Source organism: Dasypus novemcinctus, chromosome 12 (genome assembly GCF_030445035.2).
Source record: "Dasypus novemcinctus isolate mDasNov1 chromosome 12, mDasNov1.1.hap2, whole genome shotgun sequence".
NCBI classification, from domain to species: Eukaryota; Metazoa; Chordata; class Mammalia; order Cingulata; family Dasypodidae; genus Dasypus; species Dasypus novemcinctus.
This window is the reverse complement of record NC_080684.1, coordinates 47845755-47872137: the sequence shown is the minus strand read 5'-3', so window position 1 is coordinate 47872137 and position 26383 is coordinate 47845755. Positions and strand designations below refer to the sequence as shown.

The 26383-nt window shown below is 40.2% G+C and overlaps 1 protein-coding gene across 3 annotated transcripts in view; it reads right to left on the bottom strand.

Moving 5' to 3' along the window:
• Positions 1 to 1800: 1800 nt before the first annotated feature.
• The window catches only part of HELB (DNA helicase B), a 42281-nt gene continuing 17698 nt past the window's right edge, over positions 1801 to 26383 (bottom strand). For 2 of the 3 annotated variants that reach the window (XM_012529212.4, XM_012529213.4), the window contains exons 7-13: positions 24834 to 24994; positions 20972 to 21053; positions 20535 to 20594; positions 19875 to 20103; positions 18898 to 19041; positions 11889 to 12383; positions 1801 to 5088 (exon numbers count right to left, since the gene is read on the bottom strand). In XM_012529212.4, the coding sequence (XP_012384666.2) occupies positions 4993 to 5088; positions 11889 to 12383; positions 18898 to 19041; positions 19875 to 20103; positions 20535 to 20594; positions 20972 to 21053; positions 24834 to 24994 (1267 nt within the window). In that variant the 3' untranslated portion in view covers positions 1801 to 4992. The remainder of the gene's footprint in view (positions 5089 to 11888; positions 12384 to 18897; positions 19042 to 19874; positions 20104 to 20534; positions 20595 to 20971; positions 21054 to 24833; positions 24995 to 26383) is intronic. The other variant, XM_012529214.3, reaches the window with a different exon arrangement.

Here is a 26383-nt window from a genome sequence, read left to right as displayed (position 1 = left end):
GTGGCCAAGATGACAGGGCTTCCTCTCCCCTCAGCTCCCAACCAAGTACTAACATTACCTCATTGGGAAGGTCAGGCCACAAACATTTCCCATTACCTCCAACTCTGAGATGATAAAACTAAATTCCTAATGAGTATGGCCAAGAGTTCAGAGTCTATCTTCCTCTACCCAGCCCTTATAAGACAAAGGCTCTTCTCCAAGCATAGGAGGCCAAGGGTATTGTGGTTCAAATTACCCTCACCCCAGCTCCCTCCACACCACAGGAGAGTAAGCTAAGAAAACCAGAGAGGCTACTGTGCCACCCAGCACCCTGAGCAGTGGCTCAAAGTTTTTGCACAGAAGAGGCAACCCATAAGAGAGCTCTGAAGCTCTCCCTAAAGAGATTATTAGAAACAAAGTGTGGGGAAGTCTAAACCTAAGGGCAGTATAGAAAACAATAGCTCCTCTTAATAAAGAGCAACAAGATAAACCATAGGCCCATTAGTTCAACAGACAGTGCCAGGGAAAAAGATACCTCAGAAGAGCTCTCCTGGGGTCAGAAAACTCTCAAGACTCCTTGAAAAGCTATAACAATAAATGCCTCATCAAACAGAATATCAACTGAGGTAGAAATTATTATTATTTTAAGAAGCATATCAAAATTCTGGAGTTGAAAAGTACATGAACTGAAATTTAAAATTCCCTACAGGGTCTCAATAGTAAATTTGAGCTGGCAGAAGAAAGAATTAGTAAAAGATATGATGCAATCTGAAAAAAAAAAAAAAACGGAAAGAATGAGCAGAGTCTCAGAGATACGTGGGAAACCTTTAGGTGCATCCAAATACATGTAATGAAAATACCTGAAAGAGGGCAGAGAGAGAATGGAACAAAAAAATATTCAAAGAAATAATGGCTGAAAAACAATTTACACAACCAAGACACTTAATAAACTCCAAGTAGAATAAACACAAAGTGAGCTACATCCAGACACAACATAGTAAAATTACTGAAAGACAATGAAATAGGGAAAACCTTGAATGTAGCAAGAGAAAAACAACTCATCATATATGAGGGAACCTCAACAAGATTAACAGTTGGCATATTAGAAACAATGGATGCCAGAAGACAGTGGAATGATAGATACGAAGTGAAAGACAAAACCAAGGAATCTTATATCCAGCCAAACTATCTTTCAAAAATGCTAGAATGTACAATGCAAAGATGTTGTAAGCTATGTAACTATGTTACAGTCTAATGTAAACTATGGACTATAGTTAATAATATAATTAATACTGTTTCATCAATTCTAACAGTTAACCATACTAATGCAAAATGTTCATAATAGGGAAAACGGGGGGGGGGGGGGAAGAATTTATAACAAAGAGCACCAATAAGAATTATTATGCAACTATAAAGTATATAAACACACATTTCTTCTTCTCTTGAATGATTTAAAAAGCAATTATATAAAATAATATGTAAACAATTGTTATTTGTGGGAATATAACATAGATAATAGCACAAAGGAGGTGGGTGAATTCTACCAGAGTTAAAGAATAATTAAAACCAATTTTTCACAAATAATTCCAAAAATTAGAAGAGGAGAGAACACTTCTTAACTCATTCTGTGAAGTCAGCATTACCCGATACAAAACCGGACAAAAACATCAGACCAACTATAGACCAATAACTGTACAGACCATTATCACATGAATATAGATGCAAAAACCCTTAACAAAAATACTAAGCAAACTAAATTCAGTAGCAAAATGAAAAAAACTAAAATAAATAAATAAATAAATCCAGTAGCATATAAAAGGATTATACATCATGACCAAGTGGGATTTATTTCCAATTCATAGTTAAACATCCAAAAATCAACTAATGTAATACACCATATCAAGAGAATAAAACACAGAAACTACATGATTATCACAATATATACATAAAAAGCATTTGACAAAATCCAACACCCCTCATGGCAAAAATATTCAACAAATGTAGGAACAGAAGAGAATTTCCTTAACCCAATAAAGGGCATCTACAAAAGAAATCCATAGCTAACATCATAGTAAATGGTGAAAGACTTAATGCTTTCCCCCAAAGATCAGGAAAAAGGTAAGAATAGTGACTCTTGTCACTTCTATTCAATCGTTATACTGGAGGATTGATCCAGGGTAATTATCCAAGAAAATGAAATTAAAGGTATACAGATTGGAAAGAAAGAAGCAAAATTAATTCATTAGCAGATATGTTCTTGTATATAGAAAATCCTAAGGAATCCACTAAAAACTATCATGCATTCAGCAGGATGAAAGACCAATATACAAAAATCAATTGTATTTATATACAGTAACAACAAACTAAAAATGAAATCAAGAATACAATTCCTTTTATATCAGCATCAAGAAGAACTAAACATCTAGGAATAAATTTAAAGAAGTGTAAAACTTACACTCTGAAAACTATAAAATACGATGGAGAGAAATTAAAGAAGATCTAAATATATGGAAAGACATTCTACATTCATGGATCAGAAGACAAAATTGTTAAGATGACAATATTCCCCAGATCTATAGATTTAAAGCAATTCCCATTAAAATTCCAGCTGGTTTCCTTATAGAAATTGACAAGTTGATCCATAAATTTGGGTTTTTTTAAAGATTTATTTTAATTTACTTATTCCACCACCCCCCGCCCCCAGGTGTTTGCGCTTGCTGTGTCCATTTGTTGTGTGCTTGTCTTCTCTTTAGAAGATACCAGGAACGAAACTGGGACCTCCCATGTGGGAGAGAGGCGAGGCATGCACTTGCTTGAGCCACCTCAGCTCCCTGCTTTGTTTTATCTCTCATTGTCTTTCCTCTTTGTGTTTCTTTGTTGCATCATCTTGTTGTGTTAGCTTGCCATGCCTGCCCATTGCGCCATCTCACTGTCTTGCTCACTATCTTGTTTGTCTTCTCCAGGAAGCACCAGAAACTGAACCCAGGGCCTCCCATGTGGCAGGTGGAAGCTAAGTTGCTTGAATTACATCTGTTTACCAATCCAAAAATTCTTATGGAAACATAAGAGACCTGAAATAGCCAAAACAATCTTTAAAAAGTTGGAGGACTCATGCTTCCCACTTTCAAATTTACTACAAAGTTACAGTAGTAAAGACAATGTGCTGGCAAAAGGTTAGACATTTAGATCAATGAAGAAGAATTGAGAGTTCAGAAGTATACCCTCCTATTTACTGTTAATTGATTTTTTTAGGAGGTATGGGGGAATGAACCCCGGATCTCACACATGTGAAGCTGGCGCTCAACCACTGAGCTACACCTGCTTCCTGATAATTGATTTTTGAGTTGGATGTCTAGAATAAAAAAGTCACATAATTATAAGTGTTGACAAGGATGTGAAGAAACCTGAATCCTCATGTACTGCTGGTGGGAATATAAAATGGTTTAGCTGCTTTGGAAAACAGTTTGGTAGTTCCTTAAAAGATAAACATAGAGTTATTGTATGACAGAACAATTTTACTCCTTAGGTATATACCCCAAAGAAATGAAAACATCTGTTTACACAAAAAACTTGTACATTAATGTTCACAGCAGCCACATTCATTATCTCCAAAAAATGGAAACAATTGCATATTGTGAATGAATTAACACCACTGAACTGTATACCTGAAAGTGTTAAAATGGGAAATTCTAGGTTGTATATATGCCACCAGAAAAAAATATTTTTTTAATCACCATATAATTGTACAATGCAAAGAGCGAACCCTAATGTAAATTATGGACTCTACCTAATAATATAATTCTAATAATACTAGTTCATCAATTGCAACAAAGTTACCACACTAATGTAAGATGTTAAGGAAAACTGGGGGAGAGGGAGTTGGAAATGGGAAATCTGCATTCTGCATGATTTTTATATAAACCTACAACTGCTCTAAATTTTAGAAAAAGGAACCCAAATTTCCATCAACTGATGAATGGATAAACACAATGTAGGATATCCATAAGCGGAATATTATTTGGCAATAAAAAGAAATGAAGTACTGATACATGGTACAATATGGATGACATTTGAAAACATCACGCTAAGTCAAAGAAACCTGTGAAAAAGGACAACATATTACATGATTCCATTTATAAGAAATGTCCAGAATAGGCAAAATCTATAGAGCTAGAAAGTAGATTCATGGTTGCTGAGGGCTCGAGGGGCTTAGGGGGATTTCTACTAAAGTGTAGGGGGCTTCTTTGAAAGATAATGAAAATGTTCTACACTTGACTTAGTGACAGTTGCACCACTCTGAATATACTAAAAGCCACTGAAACACTTTAATTGGATGAATTGTATGGTATGTGAATGACGTTTCAATACGGCAATTAAAAATCAACTTGAAAAACAGGCAAACTTTTTCTCCAACTTTTTCTTTTACTATTTAAAAATAAATAAAGATCTTAAGAAATTCAAATCACATGACAGAAAAAATTTTTACAAGGTAGAATATATCCAAAACAATGTACTTCCAACGTGGAAGGCATTTCCAGGAAGAAGGCTCAGGTCTGCTGGGCTGAGGTAGTGAAAGGCAGCTTGGAAAGTGACTATTTTGCAGAACACACAATGTCTTGGAATGTGTCAATAAAATCAATAGATGCAATTACAGGTTATCTTAGCTACTGATCTAACCCATTGGCAAAGATAACCTACAATGATCATGGCAATTAATAAGACATTATCTTAAAAATAAAACATTTTTTAAAAATACAGAGCTTTAAAAAAAACATAAAACATCTTTTTTCCACTCAATCATGTCCAGTGCTACCATAGTGCTCCATGATAACATGCGTTGAAATCATAATTTCCTTTGATCAAATAGATTTAAAACATAACACAAATGCCTTACAACAAACCTCCAGTCATAGACATACTCCTTTATCTTGCTACTTTGAAGGTATGACGTTTCATTTTGTCTTGAACAGAAAAATATAATTATTTAGAGTAATCTGAAATTAAGGTTCTTGGTTATTTGTAGGTTTGAAAAGTTAGTTGCCTGGGGATGAAATTATTCAGTCTCAAATTCTGAAGTTTGGAAGATACTTGTGGAGATGATTCTTCTACCTGTTAGAGCAACAACAAAAACAAAGTTATTTTTGTAAAAATGTAGCTAGCCTACCCTAAGCACTTCTGTTCCCTCTGACTGCTGAAGACGACAATACATTTTCCCTACCCCCTGGAAGACTCAAGCAGACCAGAGGAGTTGGCGTCAGCTCCCTGCAGGACCATGTCTGCTGGTGCTCACTCTGGTATCCTTGGCACCCAGCTCGGGGTCACTGAATATTTGCTGAATGAATCCATATTTTCATTTCTCAAAGGACTACTATGTAACTTGGAAGCCCAGTACAAAATCAAAATGTGGACCCTTTGTTTGAAAATTAAGAATTTCAAGATGTCGACAGCAGAGCCTTAAACCAAGCGTGGGGCCCCTCTACGCACAAAGCACTGTCAATTGCAGAGGTCGCAGCCCAGAAAACCAGCCCTGGAGTGGTAAGATGAAGCACTGCAATCCCACAGTCCTGTTTCTTGGTACTATTAGTGCTTCCCAAGCAAAAGTCAATGGACCAATTGTCTTGAGGAAGTTTCATTTCTGTTACAGTTTCCCCCTTACAAGGTTTGCAATGATTAACAGGTCATAAGGCTGTGACTCCATTCCGATCCATTAAGCAAGATGCCTATGTGCGGAGGATAGTGTATTTCCCACCCAAGAATGAGCCATATCACAGTGGGAATGGAACAGATAAGGACCCTCATCCCTTCCACACCCCTGCATTCCAAGACTCATCCCTTCCAGACCACCAGACCCCACATCCCACAAATACCCTACCTCCAAGCCCACTACCCCCAAGCCATGCACAAGAAGAATTCACTTTTATGACCCCTTATTAATCACAGGTTATATCCGGACTCTAACCACTCCCCAAGGAATAACGTTTCCCCGCCTACTGATGTACTACCTAAAGTCATATCCACCACCTTCCACGAGCGGGCTGAAGTCTAACAATCTTCAGACCCCCTCCGCTGGGAGAGCGTCTCAATAAATTTCCTGACTGCAATCCTCAGTCTCCATGTCCCAGTGAGTACCATTTTTCTCTAAATTTCTCACTCAAAGAAATGAGAAAAATAAGGACAATTCATCTTTCACAATTTTTTCTTTAATTTAGAGGACTGGCCTTTATTTAGGGATTATGTGATTAAGTCCTTCTGGGTTATATGGTTCGGGGATTTTTAATGTTCAAATGTCATTTTCTTAAAATACATATATTCTGGAAATCACTGCTTTATATGACAAATTTTAGTAATGTTAACTCGTGATTTAACTAAAGGGATATTTCTGTTTATCTTTTCGCCTTTTTTTTTTTTTTTTAGTGCGGTGGGGCTAGGCAAAAAAAAATCAAGTGAAATTTTTCTTCTCAGGCTTTTTTCAAAATCCCAAGATATTAATCCATGGAGAAGCACAAAAATTTTCACCTAGGAGGGGCTCGATAACTAGTATTTGTAGAATTTAAATGTTGGTTTGGCTCTATGTAGCAAGGTAAATATGAACGAAGAGTACAGGTGACCCTTGTCACTGAAATTGATCTTTGAGAAATGACAAGTCTCAAGGCACCTGAAAGTCTAGAATTATGAAAACACATAAATCCCTAATTTATCACTCCTGAAGCTTTGAATTAGTTTCCTCATTTTTAGGGATTCTAGTAGATGCCACAGTCTCTGGCAAACCTTATAAGAAAACTTATCCTCTCTAGAGAGCTTTGCTTGTGCTGCCACCTGCCATTCCCCCCACCGCCGTCACTCTCTGTGTTCACAGACCTTTTACAATATGGGCCTCAGCCGGAACTTAAAAGCTTTAGCACGTTCAGAACTAAGGATGGATAAGGCTGCCGTCTTCTCTTTGTGCTGTCATATAAACATAATCCCCCATCCTACACTGGTGCTAAGAAATATAAGCAAGAAACTTTTAGAAAAAGGCTGTTTTTTTGGAACTGCCTCTCTTCTGTTCCAGGTCAAAGCCTTATTTATCCCAGGGTTGCCGCAAGAGTTGACAAGTTCAATTACAAACAAAGACATTTTGCCGAGATGGAAAAACCCATATCATAGAGTTGATCTGGGCTGCAGAATGAAGCTTAGAATCTGCAGGGATTCTATTACTTCGAAGGTGGGGAAAAGGAGAAACTATTTTTTTTTCCAGGATGTCCATTTTAACTAAGCATTTTCTCCACAAAACTTGTTCTGCTGCCTCGTTCCCAATCCTGACTATCCCCACCGTGATCCAGCTGGCTGTCCAAGCCAGAAACCTGGGGGTCACCTCGCCAGTCAAGCCCCACCAGCCCAGCCCCAGCTTACCTGGGATCATTAAATCCTATTGATTCCACCCCTTAGCCTCTCTTCTCCATCCCCATTGCTACTATGTAACTTTAGAGCCTAATCATTTTGTCCAGGCTACTGAAATAATCTTTTTGCTGGGAACTCATCCACTAGGCTTTCTCTACCCAATAGCCAAAGTCAGCAACATCAATTTCGAATCTGAACAATTCACAGAGTTCATGGATTGTTTGAACTATTTTCCACTGCATCAGAACAAAGGGCAATCTCTTTAGCAGAGCCTTTGCATGTGTTTCCTCAGTCTGTACCCATTCCCCCACAACCTCACATTTGCAGCCCATGCTCCAGCCGTACTGTCCTAGAGTTGTAGTTGCCTAGCATGCTAATACCTCAGCCTGGTAGAGCCAGGCTATGCTCAGCACTTCCTCCTCGGGCTTCTCCAGGGACCCCTTGTTTCAAATTGGTTAAGCTGGATTTTAAATTTGGGCCCAGGTGGAGATATGGAACAACGCAATGGGAGATCGAGCCAATAATGCATGAGAAAAGGGAAGTTTATTACAGGTCCCAGCAAGAGTGAGATGAATGCAGAGGCAGCACACAAAAATTCTGATAATTAGGACACCCCTTCTTACCTTTGTTACAGCCTTGGCAGCCTAAAGACTCAACAAATCTGCTACTGGCACACAAGGCAATTCCAAATGTTGGAACTACATTTGGAGAGAATGTATAATCTCACCGAAATTTCTGACACAAAATGCTATTACCCAACTTGAATTACCCAACTCATTCATAAAACAAAACCAGAAAATGAATGAGGCTGAACTTTTTCTAAAAATCAAAATCACCTCAAAAGAAGTCTGTTTCCCTTCTGAACATTCAACAAGACCTTCTACTGTCTCTAAAAGTGATTCCAAAAGAAATTTTCAACAGAGAGGGAGCATCACAAGAATACGTATGGCTTTGAGCAGACCATGAAAGAACAATACTCTGAGGTCCAATTTTTTTTTAAAGTTTCACTGCCATAACTATTATTTTAGTCATTAAGTTATTTTAGTGAGTTTTTAAAAAAATATTATCATGTGATCAGCATTTGTACTGAACGTTCTAGCAGATCAAAACCCGTCCTGGGAGATGATGTGGTTCAAGCAGTTGAGCACGTGCTTCCCACATGGGAGGTCCCGGGTTCAGCTCCCAGTGCCTCCTGAAAACAAACAAGCAAATAAATGAAAAAACCAACTCAGGGGAGCTGATGTGGCTCAGTGGTTGAGTGCCAGCTTCCCACATACAAGGTCCCAGGTTCAATCCCTAGCCCTGATACCTCAAAAAAACAACCCTGTCCTCAGGAAGTTTTAATGAGGGTCAAATAAGTTGGTTACTCATACAAATGAAGTACGGAGGGGAGGTACATTGCCCTCCTACCAGAGCTCAGAAAAATGGAGGACTTCATAAATGAGAGAGGAATGAGATGGATTCTAGTAGAAAGAGAGGACAGGGTGGGAGGATGAAATCAGCTGAGTACTATTTTATCTTCCCTCCATTCAAAAACAATCTACTGCAGTTGCCCCTTTCTGGCTGCAATGAAGAAGAGTCCCCTGTCCCCAATCCTATCTAAGGGCAACCCCTCGACTTGGCTTCCCATTTCATCTTCTTCAGGACTCCATTCCTACAATTATCCCCTCTCTCTGAATTACAAATTTCTTGCTCTCCAGTGGATCATTCCAGCAGCACACTAAGATCCCTTAAAAGTACCCATCCAGAGGAAACCAGTCAATCAGTCCTTCCTTGGCCATAAATCCTCTATCCAGTTACAACCCTATCTCTCAGCTTTTCGTGGCAACCCTCTTGAAAATCTCTGCCTCTTCTGCCTTTTCCACTCTCTCATCTCCTGCTCTAATCAGGATTTTGTCCCCCCATGACAATGGCTTTCCTCCTACTTCATTCACACTCATTTTCAATCTCCTTTACTAGTTCCTCCTTCTCTAAAGATCTCTGAAAGTTGGAAGTACCCCACTAAACTCTGTCTTAAGGCCTCCAACTCTGTGTCTTCCCTGAAATTAACTCACCTAATCCTGTGGCTTTAAATACCATCATATGCTAATGATCCTAAGATCACATTTCCCACTTTTCCAGCCCACTCTAGGGCTCCAGCTCCTCTACCGATCACTGCACGTCCGCTTATATGTCTAGAGGGCACCTTAAACAAAGGAGAACTTCTCATTTCCCCCAAATACAATTGTCCTCACATCTTTCCCACCTCAGGAAATGGTACTACTATTCACCCAACTGTTCGAAAAATCCAAGAATCATTCTGGATTACTTTTTTTTAACCCTCTCATCTAATGATTAAGGTCTAGAAGATCCATGTCAAAAATGCATCCAAAATCCAACCACTTATCATCATCCTCACAGCTGTCACCAGGTTTTCCCTAGGACAACTTCGTGACTGGTCTCCTTGCTTCCACTTTACTTTCCATAGTTCACTCTTCAGAGCACCCAGTGATCATTTTTAAGCAAACATTAGATGACATCACACCCCTGCTTACGACCCTCCAATGGATTCCACTCCAAGTAGAATAAACTCCAGCCCTCTCTGGTGGCCCTGCCCACCTTCCCACATCACCTATACCTCTTCTGCATTCATTAGCCACTCGGGCCTTCCTCCCCCTTCAAATAAGATGGCTCCTTTTCAGGCTTTGCATCTTCTACATCCTCTGCCTGGGATGTTTTCCCTCGGGGCCTTCCGTGGCTGGCTCCTTTGCAACATCCCACTCTCAGCTCGCAAGTCACCTCCTGAGCTAGGCATCGCCTGATCACCATGGCCAAAGTAGCATGCACACCTCATACCCTACCTCATTATCTTATTTTCTTCATAGACGCCTCCATCGGAAATTAACTTCTCTTGTATTTATTGCCTATCATTTGAAGGTAATGCCCATGAAGCCAGGGCTTTGTCTGTTTTTAACCCTCCAACACTTTGACCAGTGACTAGCAGGAGTAATTTTTTTTCAAATGCTGAATGATGGAAGGCAGAGAGGATGAGGCATTCAAGCCGAGGCATCCAGTGAGAGTCAGAGGGAAGAGATCAGAATAAGCTTGATTCATTTCAGTGAATGAAGAGTCTAGCTTTGGGAAGTGGATGTGGCTGAAGCGATTGGGCTCCTGTCTACCATATGGAGGGTCCTGGGTTTGCTTCTTGGGGCTTCGTGGTGAAATGCAAGCTGGCCCACACAGCACGGTGAACTGGTGCAACAAGATGACACAACAAAAAGAGACAGAGTAGTGACAGTGAGAGACATGGGTCCTGTGCAAGGGTTCTTTTTTTTTCTTTTTAAAAAAAGATTTATTTATTTATTCTCCCCCTTCCCTTCCTCCCACCGTGCTGCTTTTTTTTGTCTGTGTTGTCTTCTCATTTTCTCTCCTCTAGGATTCACCAGGAGTCAATCCTGGAGACCTCTGATGTGGAGAGAGATTCCCTGTCAATTGCGCCACCTCAGTACCTGGTTTCTGCTGCACTTCACCTTGACTCTCCCCTTGTCTCTCTTCTGATGCATCATCATCTTGCTGCGTGACTCGTTTGCATGGGCACTGGCTCACCACACGGGCAGTCACGCAGGCACCGGCTCACCACGTGGGCACTCACACGGGCACTGGCTCACCACACGGGAATGCTTTCTCTTCTTCTTTTCACCAGGAGGTCCCAGGGATTGAACCTGGGTCCCCCCACATGTTAGGTGAAAGCTCTATTACTTGAGCCGCATCCGTTTCCCTGGTGCAGGGGTTCTTAACCTCTTTTGTTCCACGGGCCCCTTTGCCAGTCAAGTGAAAACCATAGACCCCTTACTAAGTCCACACTATACTGTGGGTTATTTACTAAATATATCATGCCCGCACCAACACATCCCCACAAAAACAATGTTCTTTGAATTTCAATTCAAGCTCATGGACCCTTTGTTAAGAACCCCTGGGTTAGAGAATGGGAAGAAGAAAAGGCATAAAGAAAGGAAAGGTAGATGAGACAGCGAGGTGGAGGAAGAGTCAGAGAACGTAATGCTGAAATTGAGGGAAGCAAACATTGAAACAGCAGCACTGGTAAAACTATTAAATTGCAGGGGGAAAAAAGTCAAGAAGAACAAGGCAAGCCTAAGAAAAGGTCCCCAAAGATGACAGGATCACTGTCACTCTTTCAATGGGGTTGTGGGGATGAAAGTGTGATTATGTCCTCTGTGTGCGTGTGTGGAGGGAGAGAAGGGACAGCGACAAGGAAGGCAGACATGCAGAAATAAGGTTCCTGACGGTGAAGAGGTTTCTTCTGCCGCGCCCCCTCCCTCCAGTCAGCCAAGGTTGCCTAAAGTGCCAGCCGCAAGCGCAGTGACAGTGCAGTAACCAACCGGGCAAGGAGTTGGGAAATTTGTCGAAGAGAAGAGAGAACAGTTTTTCTAAAACAACTGTAACATTCATAAAAATGCGCAGTTACTGACAATCCATGCTGAAGTTGGCGATGTTCAAGCAAAACGAGGACATTGTAATACCACTCCTACCATGAGAACTTTGCTGGGACTTTGTGCATCATTCGCGCCGCAGGTTCTTTTGAACCCTCGTGACTTTGCTGGGTCCTCGTCTGTATCCCCGTCCTCAGGTAAAGACGATGCTCGTCTTTCGGCAGAGGTGAACGGGCCGTGCTCAGCCACAGAGGCCTGCCTGCGGGGGCCGTCGCTGGCCCCGGGGTCCGCCACGGCCGTGGGCAGCGGTGACGCTGAAGGCGCTGACCCGGGGCCTGCGCTCTCTCCAGCGCTTCTGGACAGACGGGGATGCTCTGCTGGAGACGCACTGCTACTGGAGAGCATGTTTTGCAAAAAATGTTTCAAACGCGTTTTCCGGGGCACGCTGTTTCTCCGAATGGCGCTGCGGAGCTGAGACTCCTCGGCGACGACGTACACGCGGCAGCGGCCCCGGGTCACGGCCGTGTACACGTGCTGCCAGTGCTGGCGGCCCGCGCGCCCGACCACGTAGACCACCGCGCGCTCCTCCGAGCCCTGCAAGGCAAAGCCACGCGTCAGCGCCTCGGCTCGCCAACAGGCGAGAGAGGCAGCCCTCAAAGAGCCCGCGACGCCGCCTCGCTGGCCGGCACGGTCATGTAAATGCATCCTTACCGGTTCCATTTTATACACTATTCAAGAACTTGAATTTGCTAATAATTATGCTGCAAAATTCAGGCCCCAAAGGTCCACAAACAACTTGTAGAAACCCTGACTCAAACTTTAAAGACTGCTTACCTTGCTAAATCTTCCCTAATAAAAGAATTTGAAAACGGCTGGAAGGCTTTACATGTAAATATGTTACCCACATTGTTATTTATAATGGGGAAAAAAAAGGGAGGCAACATAGTCAAGATAAGTAAACTTACATATATACATGCATGAGTACGCACACATATATATATATATATATCTGATATGCTATTTTGCAAATTTCAAAGGTGCTTTAAAAATGACAAACTTTTAAAACCTGGGTACAAAACATATGTTAAGAAAGGTCATGATTATGTAACACTAAAAAAAATTAGTCCAATCCAACAAAGTACATAAAAAATGATCAGAAATATAAAGCACCAATAAAATGAATCACAAAAAAGGGAAGTTACTGTACCAAAATTTTAATGAAACTGTTTCCAAATGGTGAGTCTATGCGTGATTTTTTTCCCTTATACTTCCTTATACTTCTGTTGTTACCTATTGTTGAACCACTTATTATTGGAATCATGATAAGAAAAAGGAATCTTTAAGTTAGGTAAAACAAGAATAGGATAGGCAAGAAAAATCCCTGTTACTATGTAACTGAGAAAACAATTTCAACTTTTGTAGCTATTTTTCTTTTTCTTTTTTTAATCTAGTTTATTAGAGAAGTTGTAGCTTTACAGAAAAAGCATGCAAAAATAGAGTTCCCATATACCACCCCTATTATTATTAGTGTGGTACCTTTTTTATGCATTAGTGTGGTACCTTTGTTACAATTGATGATAGACGATTATTTTAATAATGCAATTAATTATAGCTCCATAGTTTATAGCTAGTTTATGTTAGATTATAGCTACATAAACTGTGCTGTACAGTCTTGTTTTGTTTTTAATTTTTATTCTAGTAAAATATACAAACCTAAAATTTCCCCTTTTAGCATATTCAAATAATAATTCAGTGGTGCTAGTTACATTCACAATGTTGTATAACCATTACAACTATCCATTACCAAACTTTTTCATCACCCCAGACAAATTCTGTACCAGTTAAGCATAAACTCCCCATTCCCCTTGCCCTGACCCCAGACAAACTGTATTCTAGTTTCTGGACCATGAATAATTTCCTTATTCTGGGCTTATTTTCTTGTTCTGGGTTTGTGCTAGCTTGTGGCCTTAGGGATTGCCCTGTTTAGAGGAATCTGAATGCCCCTTTCACCCTCTATGGAATAGACTTTCTCCCTCTCTCTTCCCCCGCCCCCTCTGGGCTGCTCTATTATAGGACTTAAAGCAGGTAAGCCTCTGCTCCAGTCTGCTCGGCCTCAGTTGCTTCTTACACAGCTTTAGCTGTCTGCAACCTGCATCTGCCTGCAGGCCAAGTTCTGGGAGGACAAGTCAGAGATGAGTTTCCTGGTTCAGTCTCTCAGGATGCCACCAGATAGACTGGCTTGGACATACGGGCACCCCTGTACATGCACTGGGGTCACTGCTCTCTGAGGACCAGGGTCGGGGACCCACAGTGGGAGCACATGCTGGCTCCACGCTGCGCCAGGGAAGACTTGGGGAGGGGCCAGCAAAGTCACCACAAGCTTCTCCTAAGTTTCTTGATTCAGCCTTTGCCCAGTTACTACTCAACCCTTCAACTGTTTTCCAGAGTTTCGAGGAAAATGGCTCTGTAGTGTTTACTAGTTGTTCAAAGATTCTGTGGGGGACTGGCACCCTGGAGTGTCACTTTGATCAACCAGGTTTATGGCTATGCTTAGTCCCCATGTTTCCAGATGAGCAGTTCCCGTACCAACACAGACAGAGAAGTGGTTTGAACCATACCTCTCCTAACACTCTCACATTCCCCCTGCCGAAAGAGGAACCGTGGGAAGGCAACCGACAAGGTGGGCATGGAGAAGTGACAGATTCACGCTTTTTAAAACTCTTACACAGCACTTCTGTCTCCTTGGACAGGGAGTTTGAGCCGATTCTGATAAATACTTCTTCCCAGAGCTGCTGGGTCACAAGATTTGACTTAAATGATACTTGATTAGGCAAATACCAAACACATTTTACAGATATACAGTACCATTTCTCCCCTTCGACTTTATACCCAGTACTTCTTTTTTTTTTTTTAAAGATTTATTTTTCATTTATTTCTCTCCCTTTCCCAACCCCCATTGTCTGTTCTCTGTGTCCATTCGCTGCGTGTTCTGTATCTGCTTGCATTCTTGTCAGCGGCACCAGGAATCTGTGTCTCTTTTCGTTGTGTCATCTTGCTACATCAGCTCTCCATGTGTATAGCACCACTCCTGGACAGGCTGTGCTTTTTTTTGCACAGGGCAGCTCTCCTTATGGGGGGCACTCCTTGCACATGGGGCTCCCCTACACGGGGGACACCTCTGTGTGGCACGGCACTCCTTCGCCACATCAGCACCACGCATGGGCCAACTCCACACGGGTCAAGGGGGCCCTGGGATTTGAACCATGGACCTCCCATGTGGTAGGTGGACACTCTATCAGTTGAGCCAAACCTGCTTCCCTCTAGTACTTCTAAATAGGTAAATGTCAACCTTAGCTCTCTTTTACCTTGAGCATCAATTAAGCAACTCTGAGAAAAATTTAACAGCCTCATAACCAGTCCTCCATTACATGCACTTACTCCAAATCCATCGTCCTCACAGCATCCACAGAGATATTTGTAAAATGCAAATCCAAACATGTTCAGCCTCTGCTTAAAACTCTACAATGCCTCCCAGGCTCTCAAAATAAAGTCCTAACTCCTTAATGTGGCTCAAAGGCCCTTGAAGAGCCAGCCCTGCCCCATCTCCTCCCTCTTGCTTTCCCTTTTCTCCCCCCATGAACCATGCTCCATCCAGCACACTGAGCTTTGCCCAGGTCCTGTCAGTTTTCCTCAGTCCATGGCTTCCCTCTGGGCCATTTCTGGAGCTTTGTCAAATCTTTAGAAATGTCAAACTTCTTAAGGAAGCCAAGTTCTACATATTCACTTTCAACTATGTCTATTTCTATTCTCTAAATTTGTTTTACAACCCATCCCCTTGGGTGACTTGCCCTTGACAATTTCACAGGCTGAGAACCTGTAAATCTACATTGACTTTACAGCGCAAGTCAGAAAACTTTTTCTATAAAGGAACCAATAGTTTATATTTTAGGATTTGCAGGCCAGATGGCCTCTATCACAACTATACAATTCTGCCATCATAGTGCAAATACTGTCAGACAAGGTATATGTGAATGAGTGTGGCTGCATTGCAATAAAATTTTATTTTCAAAACATGTGATGGGTAGGTTTGGGCTGTAGGGCACAGTGTCTACTCCAAACTTCAACCCAGCAATAAGAACCTCTTCACCTTCATTTGTCCAGACCCAACTATCTTCAGCCTCATCACTCCATGAATAATGTGAGTTGCCTTCCTCCTAAACTCACATGGCTCCACAAAGCACACTGGGTTTACACTGAGTAGGTAAGATTGGACTGCTTCATGTTCAATATGGTTCTGGAAGGCACACTGCACTTCCCCTGATTCGGCTACCTTCAAAGACACTGGGTCCCCCAAAACAGACCTGACATGTTTGTCCAAAGGATTCTGAGCAGGTAGAGATGACAGACTGAACACACATCCAACTTTTCTCCCTCTTGAAACTTCACTGAAACTATTACAATAAAGAGATTTTTGTTTTGAAGGCATAAACCAACTAAGTCAAAGAGAGCAGGAAAAGAAAAGAGCAAATAAAAAGTTTGAGAGGAACCTGAAAAGGAGAAGGAAGCATGAAAAGTGGCTTAGGAAGTCCAACAAAGCTGACTCCTAAGTCTACTGTGGGGAACATTAAGAATCAATCTGCGGAAGTGGACTTGGCCCAGTGGTTAGGGCATCCGCCTACCACATGGGAGTTCCGCAGTTCAAACCCAGGGCCTCCTTGACCCGTGTGGAGCTGGCCCATGTGCAGAGCTGATGTGCACAAGGAGTGCTGTGTCATGCAGGGGTGTCCCTGTGTAGGGGAGCCCCACGCGCAAGGAGTGTGTCCCGTAAGGAGAGCCACCCAGCGCGAAAGAAAGTGCAGCCTGCCCAGGAATGGCGCCACACACACAAAGGGCTGACACAACAAGATGACGCTACAAAAAGAAACAGATTCCCGGTGCCGCTGATAAGGACAGAAGCAGTCACAGAAGAACACACAGCAAATGGACACAGAGAACAGACAACTGGGGGGGTGGGGGATGGAGAGAAATAAATAAATAAATAAATCTTAAAAAAAAAAAAAGAACCAATCTGGAGAGGGACATAGCTCAAGTGGTTGGTCACCTGCTTCCCACATACAGGGTCCCAGGTTCAACCCCCAGTACCAACTAAAACTCAAACAAATGTAAATACCAACTCTCATTGGGGAGCATATGTAGCTCAGTGGTTGAGGGCCTGCTTCCCATGTACGAGGTCCTGGGTTCATTCCCTGGAACCTCCTAAAAAAAAACAAAAACAAATAATCTGATCTCTACCAGAGTATTCCCAAGAGGCTCAGTGAGTGATGGTGCTAGGGACCTCTAGAAGTAAGGATGAAAGATTTAAAGGAAGAGAGACTGGCTGAAAGTTGTTTAACAAATGATCAAATCCCAGACCCTCTCAGTTACCCTAAGAGAGGACTAGAGACGTGTTCCTTAGGGAAAAGAAGATGGTCTCTGGACAGAGACATAAATGCCATATTAAAAAAAGGACTTGTTTTGAATGGGAAAAGTGTTTTGAATGGGGAATCTGATCAGGCCACAATGAAAAAAGTTAATGTTAAAAAAAAAAAAAGGAAAAAAGTAGAGATTCTCCTGAAAAAAGACCCAGCCAGCTGATCGTAGTATAAATTTGAGTCAGTAAGCTCCACCCTCATGCTCGGGTATTCAGGTCGGCTTTTTAATCAGCCATTCCAAAATATGAGCACACAATCAAGGATCATCAGACAGCTGAGAAAAGCTTCTAACGTGAAAGACAGAGACCAAAATGATCAGAAAAGCTACTCGATGTGCCCAAACTAAGTTTCTGATTTTCCCTTACAAAGCTCCTAACCTGCTCCCCTCCCCAGGGTGCCCCCTCTCAACTCATGGACCTGCCATCCTTCCAGTTTATCAGGTCCCAAACCCAAGCCTCACCCTTTCTCTCATAACCCACATCTAAATATTGTGACTTTATCTCCGAGAAAAAAAAATTCAGAGTCCTCATATCTCAACCACTCAACATTACCACCTTGGCCTGGGCCACTATCACCTCATGCCTGAATTATCATAATAACCTCCTAACCGCTCTTCCTTCCTCTCTTATCCCCTCTGGAGCCTGTTCACAAAACAGTCAGTACGTCATAGTAGATCACTGCTCAAAAGCCTTCAATGGCTCCCCTTCCAATGGCCTAAAGCAGACCTGTCTGACAGAAATAAAAAGCAAGCCATTGATGTAATTTTAGATTTTCTAGTAGCCACATTAAAAAAGAAACAGGTGAAATTAATTCTAATATTTTACTTAAGCTAACATATCCAAAAATTATCATTTCAATAGGTAATCAATAGCAAAAATAATTAATGAGATAGTTCATATTCTTTTTTTTTCCCCAAACTAAGTCTTTGAAATCCAGTGAGTATTTTACACTCATAGAGCACTACAACTCAGATGCTAAATTTTTATCAGAAACACTTGAACTATATTGAGAGTTGATAAAATTTACAATTGAACAATAGGTGATTCTCATAACCCAAGATATTCCAAACATACTCAAGAAGCTTTCCAATGACCAGATCAAGAATCAGTTTTGAAACTGAAAGTTCAATTGGTCGGTCACACTGGCCACATTTCAAGTGTTCGATAGCCACACGTGGCTCGTGGCTACCACAACGGGTAGCACAGGCCTGGCCCCCATCCCCTCTGATCTCATCTCCTGCCACTCCTCCACGCTGGCCTCCTTGCTGTTCCTGTTCCTGAAATATGCCAGACAAGTTCCCGCCTTAAAATCTTGGCCTTGTCTATTCTCTCTACTTAGACTGTGTATCTCCCAGATATCCACATGCTTAACTTCTTTACTTCCTTCAAGGCTTTGCTCCCATGCCACCTTCTCAATGAGGCCTATCCTGACCATCTATTTACAAACACAATCTGTACCCACCACTCCCTTTCCAAAGCATTTACCACCTTCCAATATACTATTATATATCGTTTTCTTAGTTTCTGTACTTTTGTACAATTGGTTTCCTAATTTTAAAAAAAGAAATAAAAAAGATGATGTAAGCTGCTCCATGACAATCAAGTTATTTAGATAGCCGTATAAAGGACCCCTCTTACCTGAAATGTGTGAATGGTTCTTGCCCATGCATGTTTTATGCGGCAGCATTGCATCAGTTTTTCAAAATCCACGGTTACTTCCAAGCCAGCCATATTATTAATGGTCAAAAATCTTTTCTTTCCAAATGTTATATCTGTTACATCCTGTACCAAAACGAAGCACAACTATTCTGCATGTCTTTAAACACTTGCACAACAAAAATATTCTCTCTTCCGGCTGAACATAAAATGCCTCTACCTTCTAGGTCAAGCAGCATGCTCATTACATGCTGCAAGAGTTTTAGAAGCCTTAACAAAATCTACACCTGAGGACTGACTGTGATTATGTCCACACCCAAATATTTTAATAAACACATATGGAAGTTTTCAGGCCTCAAAATTTAATTTTAGGCTTCGAGAGTTCATTTGAATTCTCTAATGGACAGTCTGGGTGTTCTTTCTTATTTTGAAGTCTCTGCATTTCATTTCTTATATTGACTGCCTAAGTCTGTTAAGTATGCTTCACAAAGACTTTCCTTTTCTTCACTTATAGCCTCTAAAGAAGATTATAAGTTTAGGTGTCTACCTGATGAGAACAAAGGTGGCCACTTCTATGGTTCCTACCTTTAAGGAGCAACCAAGGAGATGATGGTTTGTAAAATACACATGTCTCATTTGTGCCTTGATTTTTGTCACTTCAAACTTATTTAAAAATGTCTCTTCACAAACTCCTCCAGAGAATAGAAGAAAGAACACTTCTCAGCTCATTTTATGAGGCCAGCAATTACTCAGATACCAAAACCAGATAAGATATTACAGGAAAAACTATAAACCATTATCCCTCATGAACATAGATACAAAAATCCTTAAAAAATTATGGAATAAGAATATTAGTTAATTATAAAATGATTAGATTCTGAATCTATTCTAGGGCAATTAGCAAAACAAATATATCTCTAGTACATCAGAAAAAGGTATAATTTTCTATTATCACTTACATTTCTTATGAAAAATATTTCTCCATTGCATAGTCTAATACCACTTTCAAAGTCATGCTTATTTTTAGCAAAACCATGAAAAGTACCATCAAATTCATCATCACTGGCTTCCAATTCATTATTTTGCTGACTTTTAGAGGTATTTTCAGGGAGCAAATCCGAGAGGTATGCATTCCTGGTGCAACAAATTTTATCACCAATTCCAAATACAAGTCTTTTCTGATGGTCTCTGGGTTAGAAAACAATAATTCATCATCAAAATGTGGAAAATCTTGATCTCATTCCATTTAAATATTCACTTCCCACTCAAACCCGATGCCATCCTCAAAATAATTCACAACTGTCTTTATTTCACTTTCATTTGCCACATGTCAATGAGAAAGCAGGTTCCCATTGTTGTCTGATTATTTGTGCACACTCTCTGTAACACCTCAAGCTCAATGCTATTTCTCAGCCAAACTTTCTCAAGTTAGAAATCTTGGTATAGACAAGTTCTAACCAGCTATATAATATTTAAACTAATTAAACTTCATAATTAAACTTCATAAATGAGAAAAATATGTGAAAAATACGCGACTATGGCTGATGACTTTCAAGGCAAATAGGAGAACAGCCAGTCAAGGCAGGCCGGTCCTCAGTGTCAGCTCTTCAGGTGCTCACTTGAACAAACGGCCTGTGTAGTGCTTGCAGCAGCAGGCGTTGATTAGATCACAGTCTTGCCTGAAACACATGAAAATGCAAAGGTCAACTTAACAGCATCTGTTTTATACTTGTCTACGTTATCAACAAATAAGGTATACATGATTCTATAAAAAGTTTCTAAGACTCTCCCCAGGGAAAAAATATTTTGTCATTTTTATCTCAACACAAATTTCTGATATGGTGAGATTTTCTGTGAATTTCTAAACCTAATATGTAATTGAAAGAACCCCGTTAAGAAACTACATTTTCCCATGTTTTGACAAAGACCATGACCTAAAATATGAGAGAATTAGCACAAATGAACTATGGTAGTCTCATATCTAACCAGAATCTGATTAATAAGTTAAAAGACTTAAAAGCAAGCTTAAAGACTTAAAGTATTATAAATGCTTTACCTTCTGAATGCAATAAATTGTGATGTTTCTGCTTTTGCTAAGTCCTTTTCTTTGAGTAAATTTCCAACCACAGAATACAGATCTGAAAATTCAAGAGAAAAAGTCAACACAGAAAATCACCAAATTAAAACATTCCATGGGATCTATGGAGTTGCTAATTCAGAATTCCTGCTCAGAGGCCCAGGAAAGCATCTCACCAAATAGAATCCAAGGTCACTATGAGACCCAACCTCAGCCCCTATGTCAGCCTCAGCAACAGGAAAGAGTGGCGAGGAGGCTTCCAGACACCCCACCCTGAGTCTACCTCCAAGCAAGACAGCTCCCAGTCTGTAACAAACTCCCTGCATATTCACTGATGGTTTGTGAAACAAGCAAGAAACAGATTGTGTAAGAGGATTATTAAATAAAACTTCTGTTTTAAGTCCTGGTGGTATACTAGTAGTAATGAGTTATAATGTGAAGATCTATACACTTTATATAAGTTATCTCACTTCATTTAGTCTTCACAACAGCCATTCGAGGTAGGTATTATTTTATCCAGGGCTGACATCTAGTTGGAACATACCAGTAGAAGACAGACACTGAGGAACTTCTGTACTGGTTAGAAAATAGCCAAGGGAAATGGACTTGGCCCAGTGGTTAGGGCGTCCATCTACCACATGGGAGGTCCGTGGTTCAAACCCCGGGCCTCCTTGACCCGTGTGGAGCTGGCCATGCGCAGCACTGATGCGCGCGAGGAGTGCCGTGCCATGCAGGGGTGTCCCCCGCGTAGGAGAGCCCCACGTGCAAGGAGTGAACCCCGTAAGGAGAGCCGCCCAGCACGAAAGAAAGTGCAACCTGCCCAAGAATGGTGCCGCCCACATGGAGAGCTGACACAACAAGATGACGCAACAAAAAGAGACACAGATTCCTATGCTGCTGACAACAAAAGCGGACAAAGAAGATGCAGCAAATAGATACAGAGAACAGACAACCAGGGTGGGGGAGGAGGGGAGAGAAATAAATAAATCAATCTTTTTTTAAAAAAAAGAAAGAAAAGAAAAGAAAAGAAAATAGCCACTCTCCAAACACCATAATGCCCCACCCTCTACCCCAACAGTACCTTCCTTTCCCTAGACCTTCCCAGGATTTAGTAACTAAAAAATTAACCTTGACCCAGCCATTAGAATGGCTGTCCCTGCCCTACCAGTTGTTAAATCACCACTAATCCCTAATTACATCCATGTTATAAATGCAAAACTAAGGCTCACGGAAATAAAAATATTTTTCCAAATGGGACAAGGTGGCCTACTTCCTCTTTCTTAGCCTAGATAACTGACAAGGATGACAATCACTTTTAACTTTCCTTTTCTCCTCGGAGCACTGGAAGGCAGCCCTTTTCTACTCTCTCTTAGCACTATGATAAAATAGCAAGCATTTCTCATGAGAGACAAAAGATATAAAAATCTCATACCAGGCTTTGTGCCTTTCTCTTGTAGCAGATAAAGTATGGGGGATGAAAAAGCCAAGGCCTTGTGAAGCCCTGTTCAAGGACGAGGGAGACTAAGCATGTTGCTCTCTGGGCCCTGCATGTTCCCAAGGATAGAAGGAGCATCACATGGACAATGGTCAAAGCACAGCTCACCCCCCACAACCTGCCTACCAGGGCAGGGTTTTCAAATAAGAAGGTCGTATGGTTTTTCTTTCAGACATGCAGATCATGCTGTTCTGCAACTTGGCTTTTTTTTTTTTTTTTTTTTTTCCACTCTCTCCACATCTCACAGTGCTTTTCAGGTCAATATATTTACTATATGTCGCTGACTTTAAGGTAACACATTTTTGTCCTATTTTAACATCTCTTTAATTCTGGGCCCAGCTATGAATCTGGCCTTGGGTATTTATACTCTGTGATATTGTTTATAATTTGTTTAATAACATGCTCAATTATTAGTGAAAAGGCTCTATATGCCTCTCAAAGGAATATTTATTAGCTTCTGTTAAACAGACCAATTTTTCAGCACAAGTTTTTAATTAAGATAGAAAAACATCATCACCCAAGCTCTGCTACCACTCTGAAATGGACAACTTTTTTTAAAAAGTACATATTAATGTACAGAATGGGTGCCAGAAAGAAAACTGTAAAAATATTTTAGGTGGATCTAAGTGGAATAACAGTTACTTTACTATCCAAATCTCACTTTCTTCATCTGTAATAGCACCTACTATCAACTAAGTTGTTGTGAGAATAAATATTAGCTACTATTTATTCTCAGTATATTTAATAAAAAACAAGTCAAAAACAATATTCAGATTACAATCTAATTTATGTAAAACTAAAATAAACAATATGTTTGGATATAGATAGAATAATATTTAAGAGGACACACAAAATTTAAAAAAAGAAAAAATAAAACAAAAAATTTTTTAAAAATCAAATTAAATTAAAAAGTGGACACACCAACCTTATACTATGTCTATGACTTTTATGGGGTTATTGGGGAGAAAGGAAGATCATAGGGAAATATTAGTTTCTACTTTAAACACTTCTGAATTGACATTTTTAATGAGTCAAAATTGTTTCTGTAATAATATAAAGACAAAAGGCATGTTATAGAACACTATATAGTATATGATCACATTTATTAAAAATAAAAGAATACTGTAACATGTGAATGAACACTAACCTAAGGGGAGTGAGGCTGGTGAAAGCCACAAAGGAAGGAAATTATATTTCACTTAATTTCACATACAGAGTGAAAATGAGAAAATGAGGATATTCTCTTGAGAATTGTGGAAACTAAAATAAATCCTCAATAATAATAGTTTAAATCTTCACTAACTCAATTTTGAGTAAACCGTAACACTATTTTTAAAAAGTTTGCTAAACAAACTTATAATGCAAATATGGATGACAGAAGTTTAACCTATTTAAATAAATTCATTTGTAACCGATCATTTACTAATATCTATTATTCACAAAAAATTAACATTTATATAGTACTCATAACTGACGAATCCCCTCAGCCCTCACAACAGCTCCTTGAGGCCGTGTCATTACAAATCCCCACAATGGTTAAGTGATGTGACACGTGTCATACAAAAAAGAGAGAAGACTGCCTGGCCCACGCTCTTTCTCAACACTGTCACCTTGCCATCCTAATACCCACAGTTAGAAGTGCACTTGTCCATTCTATGAAACAAAACTATCAGGAAATCAACTTGGCTACGCTTTGATAGCCCAACTACTTCTGTTTCCTAAGTGCACTCAAAATAATGAACATATTTGCTTTCGAATTGCTGTAAAAACAAAAACAAACAATAAAAACAAAAACAAAAAGAAAATATTATTAATTAAGGCTTGCTTCCTCCTGAATGAACTTGGATTAGTGGGGTTTGCTTCATTTTAAACTAAATGATCTACATCCATTCATTCACTTAAATTGTTTACTGAGCCCTACTACATGACAAGAATTTACTTTTTACAAAGTTCTAGGGTAATCTGCTTTTGATAATTAATAAATTATTTTCAGTGCTTTTTTTTTTTTTGAGGTACAGGGGCTGGGAATTGAACCTGGGACCTCATATGTGGGAAGCCAGTACCCAACCACTGAGCCACATCAGCTTCCCTGAGTTGGTTTTTTCATTTGGTTTTGCTTGTTGTTGGTTTTTGGTTTTTTTTCAGGAAGCACTAGGAACCAAATCTGGGACCTCCCATGTAGGAGGTAGGAGTTCGATGGCTTGCGCCATATCCACTCCACAGCGCAATTATTTTTTTTAGCAGTATTTATCTTTACAGTCAAATAAAATTGTAACTAGTAATTTAATAACTAAATTACAAAACTGAAACATCTTAACTTTATATACTACAGGAGTTTATACTTACGAGGATGATAACTACTTTTATATGACTGAGAACTCTGTGAAACTGCATCTTCTGGTAGTCTGATAAAAATAAATGTCTTATCTTGAATTGAGATGGGGAATGTTGGGTCATCAGAGATATTCAGCTCTGCATCAAATTGTGGAAACTGACGTCTTGAGATTCTTGAATAAAGATAAAATGCATATACCAAAAACATTACCATCCAAAACTGCATCTTCATAAGTGATCAAAGTTAATTTCATCACAAAAATCAGTATCTCTTAACAGATAATAAATAAAGGGAAAAGGTCACCTAGATAGGCATCATAAATAGTAAATGAGTTTTATAATAAGAATTAGTTAGACCATAATGTTATGGTACTACACTTGGGAATCAGTTCCCTATTCCCACAAAGTACAAGAAAGGAAAAGCATCAGAAGACGTTATCAAAGAACGTGCTGAGCACCATCATGAGAACTTCACCACTTGTCTCCATACAAGGTAGAGAAGATCCTCAATCCACAGGGGAGGAATATGAGGCTCAGTCAAGTTTAGTGGGTTGCCCAAGACCACAGCGTGGAAAGCAGGGGGTCTGCTGGGAGGACAGTCTGGACCCATTTGGCCACCCCTTTACTATTTAAATTAGGGTAGACTCTTTAGAGACTTTTCCGTGTTTACACCATACTTGCTTTTCTCCTTTTTTCTGTGTATACTGTATTTATGGCCCCATCTTCCTGACTGAACCAAGTATCTACATCTTCTCTTTGCACCTATTCCCTCCTCATTTTTCTTTTGTTCTCATATTTTTCCAAAACTAGTAAATACATCAGAAAACAGAGGAAGGTACAGGTGCCTTGTCATAAAAGACACTCTCCTTGGCTATTTGGAAGAAAACTGACTTGCTAAACAGACCTAACACAGGCTGGTTTTCAGATGTGGAACCCTACAGTGTCACCTTCAACACTTCCTAAATGGGGGTTGAAAGGGAGGAAAAGAGAGGGAAGAAGGCTGTCCCTGCTGGAAATGTCCTAGATTAAGCTTTTTGGGTCCTGAGAATTATCATGGATTTTTGCATCTAACCCAGAACCTGTACCACACTTCTATCTCTAGGTGCTTTTTACTGGCATATCATAAGAACCCTTTGAAGTCAATAAATATTTGGTGAAGATGATTAAGAAGAAATGATGAAAAGGAGCACAGCTTGGCCCAAATTATACTGAAAGGGATACTAAAAGAAATTCCTGAGTCTAAGATAAAACTAGGTTCCAAGAAATCTAATGTGTTCTACATTGTTCCAAAACTTCTGGACTTTAAAATGACCCAATAGGGTGTGGATGTAGCTCAGTGATTAAGTGCTGTCCCCCATGCATGAGGTCCCAGGTTCATTCCCCGGTACCTCCCCCAAAAATAAATAAACAAATATTTTTTAAAAATAAAATAAAATGATCCAATCATCTACCAACATCTCAAAAATGAACTAGCCTTTAAGTAGGACCAGAAAGGCTACAAGAAAAGAATATAGGGAAGTGGCTGTGGTGCAATCGATTGGGCTCCTGTCTACCATATGGGA